The 18,615-nt window shown below is 38.5% G+C and overlaps 1 protein-coding gene across 2 annotated transcripts in view; it reads right to left on the minus strand.

Moving 5' to 3' along the window:
• Window positions 1–356: 356 nt before the first annotated feature.
• The window catches only part of G3BP1 (G3BP stress granule assembly factor 1), a 40,871-nt gene continuing 22,612 nt past the window's right edge, over window positions 357–18,615 (minus strand). For both annotated transcript variants that reach the window (XM_006150823.3, XM_006150822.3), the window contains 10 exons: window positions 17,220–17,301; window positions 16,515–16,688; window positions 14,538–14,628; window positions 12,072–12,165; window positions 9,226–9,427; window positions 6,066–6,167; window positions 5,405–5,516; window positions 5,090–5,218; window positions 4,600–4,709; window positions 357–1,842 (listed from right to left, as the gene is read on the minus strand). In XM_006150823.3, coding sequence (XP_006150885.1) covers window positions 1,636–1,842; window positions 4,600–4,709; window positions 5,090–5,218; window positions 5,405–5,516; window positions 6,066–6,167; window positions 9,226–9,427; window positions 12,072–12,165; window positions 14,538–14,628; window positions 16,515–16,688; window positions 17,220–17,301 — 1,303 coding nt within the window. In that variant the 3' untranslated portion in view covers window positions 357–1,635. The remainder of the gene's footprint in view (window positions 1,843–4,599; window positions 4,710–5,089; window positions 5,219–5,404; window positions 5,517–6,065; window positions 6,168–9,225; window positions 9,428–12,071; window positions 12,166–14,537; window positions 14,629–16,514; window positions 16,689–17,219; window positions 17,302–18,615) is intronic.

Here is an 18,615-nt window from a genome sequence, read left to right on the forward strand (position 1 = left end):
CAAAGAACAGCCATGTGTCTCAGTTACTTATGTGAAGGAGATGCTTCCAATTTTCAAATACTTGTAGTACTGGTATCAAACTAGTAACATTGAAATTTTAGTATAACTAGTCCCTTCATAGCAAAATGAAACATTCTTAATCCTATTCATATACTATCCTTAAACAACACTCCCAAAGATGAACACTGTAAATAAATAAGTTAGTCTTGACAACTTGGTTGTCTTTCAATTAGTAATGGCAAGTTATCACAAAGACTTGCTTTTATACACATGTAACTAAAACCTTCACCCACCTCACACACAGCACTCAACAAAGAACATACTAGGCAAAACGAGTATTAGTCTATATTGCCAGATTAAGTTTTCTTCCAGAAATATTTTAATAAAAATTGGCCATTTCCAAGAAACACCCACTGCATGCCCATCAATAAAAGAAAACCATAACAAAATAGAAAATTTACCATGTGGCTATGATTTAAAGAAAAAAGCTGCAGACACTCAAGCACATCAGCAAAATCCAATATTAAAGTCACATTCCTTCTTATGGGCTATGATTAGGAATCTGATTATATACCAAAAATAAAACTTAATACAAATGCTGAACTATTTAGGTCAAAGGACTTCTATAGAAGCATCTGTCCTCAAAGGCATTCCAGTTTTGAGACTCAATTTTAGAATAAGGCATAACAAATGTTAACAGAAGATATACAAGGTGATGAAAAAAGGAATTCTGCAATTTCCCACATACTCTGAACCTGATAAAACAAATCTATTTTTTTTTTATTTTACTTTTAACAACTGCCAAAACTGAAATCAAAGATAAATAGAAGGCACAACAGTTCTCCTCTGTTTTTTTGTAATTCAGATTGGGGGGATTTTTTTTTGTTTGTTTTTTGTTTTCTTACAAATACAAATTAAACATGAAAAAACTACTTCAAAAAATCTAACAGTTCAAGAAAAGCATGTATCAGTTGCATTCCAGACATTTAAAACCTACCTCACAATTTAAATGTCAATGGTAAAAACAGTAGGCTTTAGAATTGTTTTGTGATCATATCAAAAGAAGAAGTCTATTAACACCTTTTATTCAGTTTTTAACAATTCCAGCAAGAATCAAACTTGTCAAATTTTCCAATGGCAATTTCTCCACACCAGAAGGAAGTCATGACTCTCAAAGTAACAATTTGGGTATTTTCTGCCTTCAAAATGTTCTATCAAATCCTGTATTTCTAACAGGCTTTTAGAAACACGTAGAAAATAAGAAATATTCCAATGAATGAAAGATACCAAATGTCAGTAATAAGCGACACATTCCTTTGGGGAAATGGCTGTTAAAAAAATCCAGTCTCTATATGCAAAGCAAGGAAATTGTCTTTTTTTTTTTTCTTTCTTCTTTAAAAATCCATTACTCCTAAAATATCATTCCACAAAATTGGAAGTGAAGGACTAAAAAGTCAGCAGAGGAAAGGGAAAAGATGAGCACACACCAGTAACACAAGAAGTAAAATTGTACAAACTTAAGCAGTTTATAACAGACTAGAGTAATACTCCAAGATACCAAAGGCTGGTTGAAGAAATTCACCATTCTGCAGGAACTAGGATTTGTACTGCTGCATGAAGATCAATGAAGAACAATCACTGCCTTGGAGCAATCCCCCTTCCCACTCCAAATCCTGGTTTCTGCACCATGCCTCCACGGGGAGGGCCTCTCATTCCACCACCAAGCCCACCTCGAGGGCCTCCAGGTCCCCGCAGGCGGTTATCTCGGCGGTCCCCTTCCCTGGCAGCTCGAGTCTTCTTCTCTTCGACATTCAGACGGACCTCACCTCTGAACATGATGGGCTGTAAGAATCAAGGTTACTAGACTTACTCAGTGTGTTTATGACTACCAAAGAAAAAACAAAGCTATAAAAAAGACTTAGCAGCTTATAGTCAGTTAAATTCTCAGAGGCGAGTTTTATTTCAAACTCAGACACGTATTTTCCCACTAATACATGGAAAAGTGGTTAAGTAATAGGCTAGTTTACAAAAGCCAATTTAAATAGCACAGAAGCACAAGTAGTTGTCATTGTACTTATTAAAACAAATCTCATTTTTCTCAGAGAATTATATGAATAGAATAATATAAACAAGAATTGGTACCTTCACCACAGATGTGGAGGATTAAACCTCATAATCCTGTAAAGTAGAAAGACGGTGGTGCTCATATTTACACAAAGTACATACACATGTCAAAGAAGACGGACCTAAATGTAACAAGAAAAACTGAAGAATTTTGAAAAATACTGGGGCCAGCAGATGGTGTAGTGGTTACATCGCTGGACTTTCAGATGGCTGATTGTGGTTCAAGTCTCAGGCCCAGTGGCTTGAAAATCACACCAGTTGTGTGTGCTTGCATGCCCAAGATCCCAGAAGGAGAATGGAAAAGGGACTGTGGCATGGCCATCACCCTAGGAGGTGATTTCTCACTATCTCTGTCTTTCACTTTTCCCCAAGTGAGCACATACATCTTAAGACAGAAACTTCTTTCCAAAAAAAGAATGGGAGGGAATATATTCCAAAATGATGTCAATTTGCACTCTTCACTGGCAACATGATGTCCTAATTACTTTTCAAATAACTAGCAGAACTTACCATGTGTCACAGAAGTGTTTCATTCTCACTTATTAGTTCCTTTAATCAACTCTGATGACAACCCTCTAAGGGTTATTATGACACCTTTTTTAGAGACTAGTGAACTAAGGATGAGAAAGGTTAAGAAATCTGTCCCCTGAGTAGCCACCCTAGAGGAATATAAACCAAGGACAGGCAAATATAAGCTTAGGGGACCAGCAGGTGGTGTGATAGTTAAGGTGCTGGACATTCCAACATAGTCGACCATGATTTGAGTCCTGGACCTGATGGCTTGCTTTCTCACTTTCCCTCTTTCTCTCTCTCTCTGCCTCTCTCTCTGGTCAAATTAAAATAAAATAAATGAATAAATAAAATAAGTAAGAAGAATATGAACTTTGAACCTCTATGCTACAATACACTATTGTGTGTCATACACCATGATAATCAGTCTTATACAAGGTATTCTGTACTCACAAAAAGTTACTGAAGGGAGTACAGTAGGCTTCTACCGATAAGTATAGTGAAAGAAATGGCAGGCTACATTTGCAGATGCCTTGTACAAAACAGAATTCTCAAAGGACACATGATGAAATCTGCATATAGATTTTTTTTTTAATTTGCCTTCTGTGGTCTCGTGCAAATTACTACTTTAAAATCTGATTTTAAATGGTTATGTATGCATAAACAAAAGTGAATAAATCAAGTACATATACACTGTATATAAATCACTTGACACATTAATCTAAAGCACTGCTCTAGGAGCAATGTTCCAGACACAACTGGAAATGGCAAAGACAATACACAAACAAAAACTATAAACTAGACTATAACCATGTTAAAACATGAAAGATGAGGAAAGAAGTTGGTACTAAGTTTTCTTAAAAAGGTAATTTATGGGGGACCAGCGAGTGGCGTGATGGTTAAGGCGCTGGACACTCCCATATGGCTAGGCACAGTTCGAGTCCTGGACCTAGTGGTTTGCTCTCTGCCTCTCTCTCTCTCTCTCTGGTCAAATCAAAATAAATAAATGAATAATGTTTTTAAAAAAAGGTAATTACAGAAGGAATCTTGAGTTATTATAAGAGAGTAAGAGAGGTATTCAGTATAAAACTGTATACTAAAACTAACCTGGACAAACTACCACTTATCTTAGTTAAAAATAACATTGTATATTTTTGTAACCAGCAGATGGCATAATGGTTATGTTGCTGAACTCCCATGTAGTCAACTGGGGTTCGAATCCTGAAACTCACGCTGGTGCATGTGTATGCATGCCAAGAATCTGAAAGGAGAATGGAGATGGGATTGTGGTGTGGCTATTCCCTCGGGGACTGATTTCTTGCTTTCTGCCTCTCTGGCAAGAGATTTCAAAAATCTCTTAAAAAAACAAACAAAAAAATTTGCTATAGGGCACATGCGCTTGCCAGAGAGACAAAGACAGAGAGAGAGAGCACAAGAAATCACCCCCCTAGGGGGGTGGCCATGCCGAAATCCCTTCTCCTCCACATTCTCTTTTCAGAATTTTGGTCATGCACGCATGTGTCTGGTGTGAGTTTTAAGCCGCCAGGTCTGGGACTCAAACCGCAGTCAACTAAGTGGGAGCCCAGTGACATAACCATTATGTATCTTATCTGCTGATCCCAAAAAAAACTCTCTTTAAAAAAATTATATTTTAATCTCCTCTGAATCACATACTATCACCAAGGAAATCAATCTGTAAAAATTTCAACATAATGAAACTAGTTATTTTATTCTCATCATTCGATTATTCAAAAATATTAAGTTATTTAGAAATTTTGTTTTCTAAATTTTGTGGCAAGTGTTAATAAGAATGATTGAATATCATGGGACTAAATCCTCAAACATGTTGGAATAAATTGCACTTTATATAAAAAGACATAGGTGTAATGATGAATAAATTCTAGAGAACCAAGATAAATACTTACAAAAATAGAGGGAAAAAAATCAAGAGAAAACATTGCTTACCCTGTTGCTAAGGACCTTCTGAACAGGCTCAGAATCATCAAACACAACGAATCCAAAATTGGGTAATTTCCCACCACTGTTAATGCGCAGCTCCACCACATTCCCATAATCTGTAAGTGAAACAGAATCTCAGATAATTTATCAGAACGTTTCCTTCATACATTATACACGCACTGCCCAATATGGTAGCCACTAAACACATGTGGTACTGAGCACTAGAAATGTAGCTAATCCAAGATGTGTCACAGTGTAAAAGACACACTGGAGTTCCAAAACTTGGTATTAAAAAAATAAGTATATCTTACAATATTTGTACATGTTAAAATGTTTAGATAGGCTGGGTTAAACAAAATTATTAAAATGAAACTCCAGTTTCTTTTCCTTATTTTACATACCTACTAGGAAACTTTACATATATAGAACTTAACATACATTTCTATTACACAGTAGTACACAACATAACTTTAGTGTTCAAAATTCAGTAACGTACTTTGAAAGAAATCTTTAAGCTCTGACTTGTCCACCTCATGAGGCAGGTTGCCAATGAAGAGCTGGTGACTATCAGGATGTCTCACAATCCTTCGGGGTTCAACATCACCTTGCTCGCCAGTCTCACGGACTTGAGAAGAGATTAAAAACAGTAATGAATGAAAAAGACACCTTTCATTGAATTCATACTCACTAAGTTTCCCTTAAATCAACCCCACATATTTTTTTCCTGAAAATGTGCAAATGTCACTTGCCCCTCAAAATAAGGTATCTCAAATTCCCCCAACTATAAAAATCACCCCCTCTATGCTCTTACTTGGTCTGGGTCCCCTCTGTGGAGGAATATTTATTCGTTGTTCTCGCACTCTTTGATCCCTTTGAGGCCTCTGTGGTGGAATCTGAGATTCAGGCTTCGATTCTGGACGGGGCTGAAAAGTTTGTTTTTACAGAAAAGTTAACTTAAAAAAAATCTTTTTTTTTTTTTTTTTAAATTTTTGCTATAGGGTACCCACGCTCACGAGAGAAAGAGAACTCCTCATGGGTAATGACCATGCCAAAATCTCCTCTCCTCCCTTACCCTCTTAAGATTTAAGGCACGTAAGTGTACACACACCTGGCATGTTTTTCAAATCACCACGTCCAGGACTTACAATATGCAGCCAGCCATGTGGCGACCTTACCCCTCATCACCAGCTAGTCCCAGGCTTAACTTTTGTCTTATGAAATTTCTCAGCTAACAGTAAGGTTTAAACTAGAAAATGACAATTCTCTCAAAAAAGAACAACAAAAAAAAAGACCTTAAAAACTACTTTATACCAGTCTCTTCTGACTTATATACTATTGGGTTGTTGGAAAAGTAATGACGTATTTTCCTATACAAAAATGCATCGACTTTCCCATGATTCCCAATAGTCTTCTCACATTACCAAAATGCAAATAGATGCTTCCCACTGTCCAAGTTTCATTAGAAACCTTACCTGTGAAGCCGGTACTTTAACAACATGAGGTGGTATCCCAGTAACTGGAACAGCTCCACTGGGTGGAAGGTTTTTACTGGTTACAGATGCCCAAGAAAACGTCTAAAGGAACACAATCAACATTACGTCACACCATATATCAAAACAACACGAGAACTAGCCCTCAATTGTATATACATAATATATAAATTATTTTGAGAAATTGTTGCTATGGGACGCATGCAATCCCCAGAGACAGAGACAGAAAGCAAGAAATCACCCCCTGGGGGGATGGCCACACAGCAATCCCTTCTCCATTTTCCTCTGTGGATTTTTTGCATGTTCACACACGTGCCCAGCATGAGGTTTAACCCACTGGGTCTGGGACTCAAACTACAGTCAACCACATGGGAGTCTGGCGATGTAACCATTATACCATAAGCTGGTCCCCCAATACATACATTATTATAGGTCGATAGAGTTTCAAAATATCTTGGGATTCCTTACTTTCACCTACCCACAAATTCAGTATTAAAATTGAGACTGATGACCAAGTTATCAAACATGAGAGGCTTAGGATGAAAGAAAATTCAAGTATGTAAATCAAAGAAAATACTCTCTTCCAAAACAGCTCAGCTCTTCCTCCTGATTTGCTCAATCTATGGTACAAAGACCAACCCAGTTACAGGAGCTTCAGAACCATCTTGAATACTGTTCTTGACCCAGGCAACCTACTAGATAGCAAGAATCCAATCGGCTTTTATGAAAATCACTTTTAAAAAATTGTATAGCACACAGCAAACACTTAAAATTGATTGTTGAGGGGCCGGCAGGTGGAGTGGTAGAAGAGGACACTGGACTCCCACATGGCCAAATGGCCAATTGTGGTTTAAGTCCCAGACCTGGCAGCTTGCTTTCTCTCTCTCTCTCTCTCTCTCCCCCTCCCTCCCTCCCCATCAAATTAAAAATAAATAAAGAACTTTAATATAAGTTTTTGTTGTACTAAAAGATAATTTTGGTTGTTGAATAAACCAATGACATTAAAGCCTTAACTCTATAAATACAGCATTAAATAAACTGCCTTCCCAAAACAGACAATTTCTTTCTGTGGATTAATACATTACCTAATGGAACTCAAACAAGTATAAAAAGAAACTGTTGAAATCAGGTAGTCTAATTAGAAAATTAGTTGGATTTCAGCAGTTTGTTTCTTCTACTATAAAATTACTCTCAAGTAGATTTCCTAGAAAAAGGCAAGAAAGACCATGAAAGATCAGTGGTGGTTAAAGTGGTCAGATCCCACATGTCTGACTGTGCAGTATGAGTCCCAGACGCGTATGCTTAAGTATGCATAGCGTATGTGCCTGCTGGCCCAAAACTCAAAATGAGGGAGATATGAAAAAGGAATTGTGCTGTGACCATTCCCCATGGGGAAGAGGGGAATGCTTCCTCCACTCCCTCTGTCAAGCACATGTGCCTACTAGCCAAAAAAAAAAAAAAAAAAAAAAGATGGGAAAAATTCTATTATACCATGTTACTTTTTAATAAAAACATATGCTATATGCTTGTTATAATAAATATGTAATAATTTACTATTGGAAAGATAAAATACTAAATAGATGAGAAATTATTACTGATAAAATGTCACCTAGTTTCTGTGGCCTCTGAGTATTCAATTACCTTGGTGGGAAGTAGGAAATTACTTTTATTACATTTCAAGGTTAGTCAAGTTAATTTTATTTAATGTTATAAATATAAATTCTATAACTATAACTAGGAAATAATCTATTTCTATTACTCTGTTTTACATTATTTAAATTTCATGACCACTGACTCTATCAGAAAGGAAATATTCTGAGGCCAGTGAAGACTGTGGTGAAGGCAGCTGAATCACACATGGTCAACATTGCAGTTTGAGTCCCCGACCTGGCAGTTTTGCAGGACACACTGGGCACATGGGCATGCATGCCCAGTATCCTAAGAGAAGAGTAGAGGAATGGAGAGGGAATTGGGGCAATAGTCATCCTCCTAGGCTGGGAGGGGTGCTTTCTCTCTCTCTCTCTCTCAAGCATGCACACATGTCTTATATCTAGTGGTTAAAGAAAAGAAAGGAATAATCTTTATTTCTAAACCTATCTCACTTATAGTCCCTAATATGAGGGGACTTCAAAAAGTTTATGGAAAAATGGAATTAAAGTACAAGTTTATGGCAAGCTCCTTGGCCTGAAGATTAAGAGAGCCAGGTCTCACATTACTGACTGCACAGACTCAGTGGCTTGAGAAACACACTGGGTGTATGTGCATGCATGCTCAAAACTACAAAGGAGAAAAGAAATGAAGATGGGATTGCAGCATGACTACTCCCCACAGAGGGTACTTTCTCTTCTTTGGTGAATGCACACATCCTCTACCTGAAACAACAACAACAAGTACTGATACAAGTTTACACTGATGTAAAAAAAAAAATTTAAATCCATGCATAAATTCTTTGTTATTTTCCATTAATTTTTTTTCAAGTCTCCAATAGGCTCAATATTTGTATTAACTATCTATCTCCCTATATTATTTTAATCACATATCTGGTAATTCACATATAATAATTATACGTATTTATGAGAGACAGTGTAGTTTTTCAAAATATGAATCAGAGCAATAAACATAGCCACCACCTCAAAAGTTTATCATTACTTTTCAAATGTGCATTGAACTGTTGCCAACAACTCCTACTCTAGAACTCAACCCACTTACATATGCATTAACCAAGTTCTGGAGAGTTACTTTCACTATTTTAAAGCAATATGCTTCTTATTTCTTATCGGAGACAAGGCTCAGTATATTAAAAAATTTCTCTTAACAATACAAAAAGGAACAAAGGATCTTCAAGTTCACAGAAAATGTATGTTATGAAAACTCTATGTTATTTATTTATTTTTAATTTGACCAGACAATGACAGAAAAAGAGAAAGGAAAAGAGAGAAAGCAAGTCACCAGGTCTGGGACTCAAACCAATCACCCATGTGGAAATCCAGTGCCTTTAACCACCACATCACCTGCTGGCCCCTTCAATTACATGTTTCCATGAACTTTCTAAAGTATCCACATAGCTACAAGAGTCAACAAAATGACGAGAGCTTTTTTTAAAATAAACTAGAAATATAGCCAACATGAAGACGTTTGATACCCTCAAGTCTTCCTGTACTGTCTGAGCTATGTCTGTAGGTGCTGGAGAAGAACTCTTCTGAGTATCCTCAGGGGCAGTTTCTTCTAACACTGGCTCAGACTTTTCCTCTTGGATTTCAGATACAGGTTCTTGTTCTGGTTCTGGTTCAGGATCAGGCTCTGGTTCAGCAACAGGCTCCTCTAAATGTTCTTCCAAGTCATTGCTTTCACAGAAAAATTTGAGAAATATCAGTTTCCACTGACGACAAATTTCTAATCATAAATTAATTTACTACTTGAAACCCTGCAAACATAGTTCCCTCTCTCCAAAAAAGAGCTAAGAATTATACATCTCAGTATAAAGGCAACCTGAAAAAAGGTATTGAATGAGTAAACCTTAACTAGAATTGGTTTATTAGGTAAATTCTGATAAGCAAATGAATTAAAATAAACTAGAATAAATGGAACCATTTTTCTCATTCTGCTGGAATCCCAAAACTATTACAATGTACTCAGAATACATCTCAAAAACTATAAGAGAATGGGGAGGGGGAGAGGCTATTTGACATGCATAGCTGGTCTTACAAAATGAGAAGTTGTAGAGATCATAAGGCTGGCTCCACAGCCTAGTGGAAGGAAGCTGGATATGACAGGGTCAATCCGTGTTCAAGCCCCAACCATGTTGGTTAGAAAAACACCAGGTGCATGACTAAAATCCTAACAGGACAAAGAAATGGAAAAAAGACTGCAGTGTGACCATGCCACATAAGGAGGTGCTTTCTCCTCTCCCTGTTTCTCCTTGGCAAGTGCATGTGACCTCTGACAATTAAAAAAGAAAGTAACACTCATATATATAGTTAATGCAACTGTACTGTATATTTAAAATGATTAAATTGTTAAACCTCCCATGTGGCTTGTACTACACATGCGCACACAAAAATCTCTAATAAAAACATGAGAATTTTAAAGACGAAATACCTCAGATGTGACTCAGAATAATAATTTTTAAACTTTGCTTAAATCACCAGGAATGCTGTTAAAACTAGTTGCTTTTCCTCATTAAATTCTAATTAAGTGGATTTGTGATTGGAACCATGATTATTTTAAACTACTGACCCAAGCCTGTAACATGGCTAGTCAGTCAATCACTACATCTTACTACACCTTGAAAATATCCTTTAGGCACTGAATATTAACATTTGTGGTGTCATGTGGTAATAACTATGTACTTCTACTCCTATATCAAACATATTTCTCTTCCAAATGCATGGTGGGGAAAAAAAACCCTAAGCAACAGTAACACACTGGAGCAGGTAGCTAGTATGGTGGTTGGAACTCTGGATTCCCACATGGTTGAATATGGTTCAAGTCTCAGACCAGGCAGCTTGCTTTCTTGCTCTTTCTTTGGTCAAATTAAATAAATAAATTTTTAAAGGGAAAAAAATGACATACCAATTGTTTAAAGTAACAGAATTCTTCTTACTACTAAAAACTCATGTTTCAATATCAATACCTGACCTCTAATTAAGTAATAAGTTCATCCTTGTACGTTTTATCCTCTCAAAGCAATTAATGCAATGTCTTAATGTACTCCACACTCCTTTAAAAAAATCTTATTCAAATTTGTTTTCCACTTATGACCAAGAAAAATACTAAATAAAAAACCATTTGAGATGAAACAGTTTTCATATTACAATCTGTTACTGATAAGTACATTATAAGTTTTGTTTGGTAAAAGACATTAGATAAAAACATTTATAAGTCAAAAAAAAAAAATCAACTTTTCTTTTTATTTTTGAGAGAGAGATTTTTGCTATAGGGTATGTGCACGCTTGCCAGAGAGACAGAAAATGAGAGATCACTGCCTTGGGGGAATGACTACACCAAAATATCTCTTCCCCTCCATTCTCCTCTCAGGAAGTTTGTTTTTTTTTTTTTTGTTTTTTTTTGTTTTTTTTTGTGGGGGGGGGTTGCTATATAGGGCACATGCACGTGCCAGAAAAACAGAGAAAGCAAGAACAAGAAATCACCCCCGAGGGGGGATGGCCATGCCACAATCTCTTCTCAGTCACTCTCCTCTTGGGATCCTGGACACGCATGCACACATGCCTGGATTGAGTTTAAGCCACTGGGTCCAGGACTCGAACTGCAGTAGACTACGTGGGAGTCCAGCGACATAGCCATTATGCCAACTGATGGTCCCTCAACTTCATGTTTCAACTGATCTTTTGAGGCCAGTCTCTGCCCTAGTGGCCAAGGAAACCGGATCCCACACAGCCTGGACCTGGCAGCCTGAAAAACACACCCAAAAGAGGGAGAAATGGAGAAAAGACCATGGCAGTGCAACCATGCCCCCACGGGCGGGTAGCGCATATGCTAATCTATTTGTAACTATGTTTGCCTATGTGTTTCATAACATTATGTAAACCTAAAACATACACAATAAAAAGTAAAAAAAAGGGGCCAGGAGATGACATCACAGTTACATCACTGGACTCCCACATGTCTGACTATGGGTTGAGTCCCAGACCCAGTGGCTTCAAACTAATGTCAGGCACATCATACCAAGAGAATGGAGAAGGGATTATGGCATGGCCATCCTCCCCAAGGGGTGATTTCTCACTTTCCCTCTTACTGTCTCTGTCTCCAGCAAGTACATGTGCTCTAAGACATAAAAAAAAAAAGAAAAAGAAAAAGAAAAAGAAAACCTCTTTAAAAAAAAACAAGTAAAAATAAAGAAGAAAACATTTCTTTTGGGAAATTACTCATTTTCTAAGATAACTGAATATATATGATTGCTCTTTAACTAAAGGAAAGACTATTATACAACTCTTTATGGAGCCTTGGACATGCAAATATTTTTCTTACCTGACACTCTGATCATAGAAAGTTCCAGAATCATCAGGTACCACCTCAGGTGTCTGTTGTCTTTCTTCAGGTTCCTCTACTTCTTCCTCAGATTCTAAGTCAGGAAATAATAAACTTGTGCTTAATTCATTAATATATTCACTTTTAAAATATTTACTATGATCAAGGTACAATGAAGAAACAAACACATAAAACAGGAGGCAACTTGGAAAAATCATGGCATAGACTTCAAGAACAGACTTAAACTTATCATAATGTCTCAGTTAAGAACATCAAAGTCAAGGGACCAGCAGTTAGCGTAATGGCTATGTCATTTAACTCCCATGTACCCGACCGTGGTCCCAGACCTGGTGGCTTAAATTCCCACCAGGCGCATGTGCGTGCGTGCCAAAGATCCTGAGAAGAGAATGGAGAAGGGATTGTGGCATGGCCATGCCCCCTGGGGGGATGATTTCTTGCTTTCGCTGTTTCCCTGGCGAGTGCACACGCCCGATAGCAAAACCTCTCAAAGAAAAAGGGAACTAGCAGTTAGCGTAATGGCTATGTTGTTGGACTCCAACATGGGCAACCGCAGTTCGCGTCCCGGACCCGGTGGCTTAAAACTCACGCCGGGCACGTGTGTGTGCATGCCCAAGATCCTGAGAGGAGAATGGAGGAGAAGGGATTGCGGCGTGACCATCCCCCCTGGGGAATGATTTCTCGCTTTCTGTCTCTAATGTCTCTCTCTGTCTGTCTGGCGAGCGCACGCACCCTAGAGAAAATCTCTCCAAAAAAAATAAATAAATAGACCAGGGAGCCAGCAGTTAGCGTAATGGCTATGTCGCTGGACTCCCAAGTAGTCGATCGCAGTTCGCGTCCCGGACCCGGTGGCTTAAAACTCACGCCGGGCGCGTGTGCGTGTGTGCCCAAGATCCCGAGAGGAGAATGGAGGAGAAGGGATTGCGGCGTGACCATCCCCCCTGGGGGGTGATTTCTCGCTTTCTGTCTCTATGTCTCTCTGTCTGTCTGGCGAGCACATGCACCCTACAGTGAAAATCTCTCAAAAAAAAACAAAAAAACAAAAAAAACAAAAAACAAAAACAAAAACAAAAAACACCAGGAAAGTCGGAGATAGCAGGTGGCATGGTGGTTAAGGGTGCTAGACTCCCACACAGTTGACTGATGTGTTCGAGTCCTGGATCTGGTGGCTTGCTTTTTAATTTTCTCCTTCTCTTACACTCAATCTGTCCCTCTCTGGTCAAATTAAAATAAACAAGTAAATAAATAAAACTAAATAAAAATAATTTTGGGGGCCGACAGATACCGTGGTGGTTAAGGGCACCGGACTCCCATATGGCCCACTGCAGTCCAAGTACTTGACCTGGTGGCTTGCCTTCTCACTCTTGTTCTCACTCACTCAACTCTCACTCTTTCTCTCTTTGGTCAAACTAAAATAAATAAAATTTTAAAAAATAATAATTCCTTTAAAAAAAAAAAGCACATGAAAGTCTAAGGTCCTATATACGGCAATCTAATGCAAACTCTACCACTTTACTAGCCATATAACATTATATAGATTACCTCATTCAGTGTCCTAGTCTATACAATGAGGACAACAGTAACTACTTATCTGTAAGGCTGTGTATTATCACACACTAAACATAAATGACTTAGAACCAACTCAGCCACGTAGAAAACAATCAAATACTATTAGTTTGGAGAAAATTCTCCATGACTCTCAGTGTTTCTACACATCATCTACCTATGACTAAAGTACATTTGTATTTTAAGAACAGTTTTGGTCAGGTATATGTCTCCTTCAAAGTAATGATAATTAATCCTATAATTGAAAATCATACTCCATGTGCTTCCTGAAGGACAGGCATATATTTACTAATATAAACAATTTAGGTTCCCTAAACTCAGGGTTCGATGGCCTTAACTCAACCTAGTGTAGTGTAAGCATCATCAGGGCCTCTTCATGGTATCCTATGGAACCAGGGCAAAACTGCTATTATTCCTGTCCACTTCTGGCCTAGGATTCTTATGTCTTCTACCAATAACCATGAAGTAAGCTAACACTAGCTTCAATTAGGATAAAACTGTAGAGCCCTCATCTGAACTGACAATTCTTAATTACTAAGTGAAGAATGCAGAGTATGCTGAAAACCTTCAAAAAATTCAGTGTGGGAAGTAAATCATGAAAAAAAATTAGACAAGGGGCCAGCAGGTGGCATAATGGTTAAGGCTCTGGACACCCACATGGCTGACCATTGTTAAGAGTCCCAGACTCACTACTAAATAAATCATGCTGGGCACAAACGTGTGCATGTCTAAAATCCAGAGGAGAAAGGATTGTAGCATGGCCATCCCTCAAGGGCTAATTTCTCACTTTCCCTGTCTCTCTCCAGTAAGCACACATACCTGATGGAAGGGGAAAAAAAAATTTTTTAATTTAAATAAGTAATTTAGTGTTCCACTACTTACCCTCCTGAGGCTCAGTGACAAAACCACCAAAAACCTCATCTTGGTATCTGAAGATATCATTGTGAACATAAAATTTATTTGCAACAGAACCCTGCAATGCCAACAAAAAGATTTCATTTATTCAAACTTTAAAATGTCAACAGTGACAAGAAAATGTTTTTTATTTGCTCAAAATATTTATCATTCATCTGATGGAGGTCTAAAAACTCTAGGTATGTTGGACACCACAGTCTATCACTAAGAGAGAAAGTATATCAGAAAGTATATCATTAAGAGACAATTAAATTCTTTTTTTTTTAAGAGAGATTTTTGCTATAGGGTGTGTACACTCAGCAGACAGACACAGAAAGATAGAAGGCAAGAAAACACCCGCTGGGGGGAAGGTCATGCCTCAATCCCTTCTCCTCTATTCGCCTCTCAGGATTTTAGGCATGCACAAACATGTACCCAGTGGAAGTACGAAGCCACCAGGTCCAGGACTTGAATCGCAGTTGGCCGTGTGGGAGTCCAGCAACCTAACTATTACACCATCTGCTGGTCCCAAGATTACAATTATATTCCTAATTTCAGTGCATATTTAAAATTTCCTTAAATCTGTATCCAAGATTAAAAGGACTCAGGGTGGTGTAGCCGCAAAAACTTGTTCACACTAGGTATAAGACATGCCTGAGTCCAAATCCAAGTATGTCATTTGTTATTTCCTCATCATTAAAAAGGTATCACCACTACCTCAGTAATGTACATACTAAATGAGACAGCTTGCATAACAATGCATTATATTAAGGAGAAGTCAGATATTTTTCTTTAAAGTATAAAGAAATGATAATTAACCCTGTAATACAGAAAAATCATACTCCAGGACCAGCAGGTGGTATGGTGGGTGAGGCTCTTGGACTCCACATGGCTATGTGGTCCTGGCCCAGCAGCTTGGAAACATACTGGGTGAGTGCACATGCATGACTAAAATCCCAGAGAAGAGAGGATGAGGAACTACAGCAAGGTCATACTTCCTATGGGGGGTGGGGGATAGATGGAGGGTGAGGGGTGGCACACATAAGGGGGCAGTGATTTCTCACTTTCCCTATCTCTTTTCTCTGATGAGAACAAACACCCTATAACAAAGTAAAATAACTTAAAAATAATGAGATTAGATAATCTCAATTTGCCTCCACTGAAGATGCAATTAATTCTAACCAGGACTCATCAATAAATGCTAAAGCCAGTATATGAAAGTTTGATGAACAGGGTATATATACATAGTCTCAAATAATCTTCCAAAATTTATTTACAAATCAGAAAGGGAAAAACACTTTACACAGTAAAACTTAGTGACATCACCTTAACTAAGTAAACCAAGTTATCACTGACAGAACTAAGTATTATCGGCCCCTCAGAAGCACTGAGACAGACACACTTATGTTGATACATTCTACAAATAAGCGACTGTGCTCTTCAAAAATGTTAATGTCATGGACCAGCAGTTAGCCTAATGGCTATGTCGCTGGACTCCCATGTAGTCGACCTCGGTTTGCGTCCCGGACCCGGTGGCTTAAAACTCACGCCGGGCGCATGTCCAGGCATATGCCCAAGATCCCGAGAGGAGAATGGAGAAGGGATTGTGGCGTGGCCATCCCCCCTGGGGGGGGGGGCAATTTCTCGCTTTCTGTCTCTCTGTCTCTCTCTGTCTGGCGAACGCATGCACCCTATAGCAAAAAACTCTCCAAAAAAAAAAAAAAAGTTAATGTCATGAAAAATAAAAATTAAGGATTAAAGCAAACTAGGAATATGTCGGCTAATGCAATGTGTAACTGAGGATTCAATCTTGGTCTAGAAGGAAAAAAATTACTATAAATGTCATTATTGGGATAAGTTCTAAAATTTAAATGCAGACTACAAATTGACACTGTGTAATCTTCCATTTTTTCTTTTTATTTGATTACCTTACTATAGCACCAATAATAGAGTACCTACACATACCTCAGGAGCAAGGACAAATGTCTGCATGAATCTCCTCAAAGCCTGGTTGTTGTTAGAGAGCAATCCCCTCACCTGGACCACCACCCCATCATTTAGAGTGGCATGGGCATCAACATGACGAATCTTGGTGTGGCAGTTGGTGAAGTTTTGTGACATCACTTTCCTATGAATTTCCTAAGGAATTAAGACAAGAGTTAACACTTTAAAATTATAATTTTTTTGGAGAGGTTTTTGCTATAGGGTCCATGGGCTTGCAAGACAGAGAGCAACAGAGAAACAGAAAGTGAGAAATCACCCCCCGGGGGGATGGCCACACCACAATCCCTTCTCCAGTCTCCATTCGAGGTTTTGGATACATACACACGTGTGAGCACTCCTGGCATGAGTTTAAGTCACCAGATCCAGGACTTGTACACCGTCAATTACATGGGAGTCCAGGGACATAACAATTATGACATCTAGTGGTCCCAATGCAAATTAACTTCTAACATAAACTTCAGAATACATCATATAGAACGAATAAATGTGCTATCACATAAGCATGTTGACACCTTATCAAACAGAAACTACCTAAACTTCTAAGAGAACAAGAATATTTAAATATCAGCACTTCCATTTTATGGGTTATTCTGTAGTTGCTTAAAAGCCTATGTAAAGCTTATATGCAAAAAAAAAAAAAAAAAAAAAAAAGCTTGGTATGCTTACTTTCTGTCCGTAGACGGCATCTGCTGGTTTTCCATTTGAATCCAATCCCCCATGCACATAAGAAGAGTTTTTTCCATAAAATCTGTACAACAGAGATAATGTACTTGTCATCTTCACATAATCTAAGACCATGTAGTTTCCTCATATTTGATACTTACCTGCTGCACCAGTACTCTTAAATATGTTTTATTATTTGTCTTTGTGTGCAGTCATCTATCCATCCCCTACATGCCGCTCAGTCAACATTTGCTGAATGAAAATGGACTTTGGTGAGGTGGAACACTTATTTTTTCACCTTTTCTTAAATTTCATTCACTGTTATTTTTAATTCACCAGAAAGAGACACAGAGAGACAAAGAGACAGAGAAGGAGAGAAAATGAGAAAGCAAGCCACCAGGTCCAGGACCCAAACCACGGACAACCATGTGGGAGTGCAGTGCCTCAATTGCCACAGGTGGTGACCTGCTGCCCTCACCCCTTTTTTCTTTGTTTTTCCAAAGGGCATGAGTACTTGCCAGAGATAAAGAGAAATCACCCACGGGAGGGGTGGGGTGGGGGGGGGTGGTCATGCCACAATCCCTTCTCCAATTTCCACCTGGGATTTGGGGCACACACTCACATATGTCTGGCGTGATTTTCAAGCTACCAAGTCTAGGACTCAAACCAAGGTTGGCCATGTGGAAATCCAGTGCCTTAACCACTACTCCAGACCTGCTGGCCCACAAAACACTTATATGGTTAAGTCACAAATTCCGGGATTCAAGGTAGGCTGATCATGCTGGAAAGGCTTTTATAGTATTTTAAGCAGAAATGTATCACTGAAAATATACCACAAGTTCCTGTTTTCACTCAGGGAAAGAACAGACAGCTAAGCTAGGGAAAGCTGTATTCTCCATAGACGTCGGAGTGTTTCTCTACACCTGAGACAGGATGTTAAGGGTTCCCACTAAACACCCAGTAACTTTAACAAGTGGTTTAGGGACAGTTTTTTTTTTTTTTTTTAACTATTTTTACTGATGCAATAAGAACTTCAGACTTCAATTTCCTATTATCTCACAATTATCTCTACATATCCTAAGTTGCTCCATTTTTATTAAAAGACAATATTTTATCAAAAAAGCAACAAACACATACAGCCTCCCCTAAAATATCACTATTAAGATGTTCAATATGGGGAACCAGCAGTTAGCATAATGGCTATGTCGCTGGACTCCCATGTAGTCGACCACGGTTCGTGTCCCGGACCCGGTGGCTTAAAACTCATGCCGGGCGCTTGTGCGTGCGTGCCCAAGATCCCGAGAGGAGAATGGAGAAGGGACTGCGGCGTGACCATCCCCCCTGGGGGGTGATTTCTCGCTTTCTGTCTCTATGTCTCTGTCTGTCTGGTGAGCGCACG

This window comes from Tupaia chinensis, unplaced genomic scaffold (assembly GCF_000334495.1).
Source record: "Tupaia chinensis unplaced genomic scaffold, TupChi_1.0 Scaffold000301_1, whole genome shotgun sequence".
Taxonomy (NCBI): domain Eukaryota; kingdom Metazoa; phylum Chordata; class Mammalia; order Scandentia; family Tupaiidae; genus Tupaia; species Tupaia belangeri.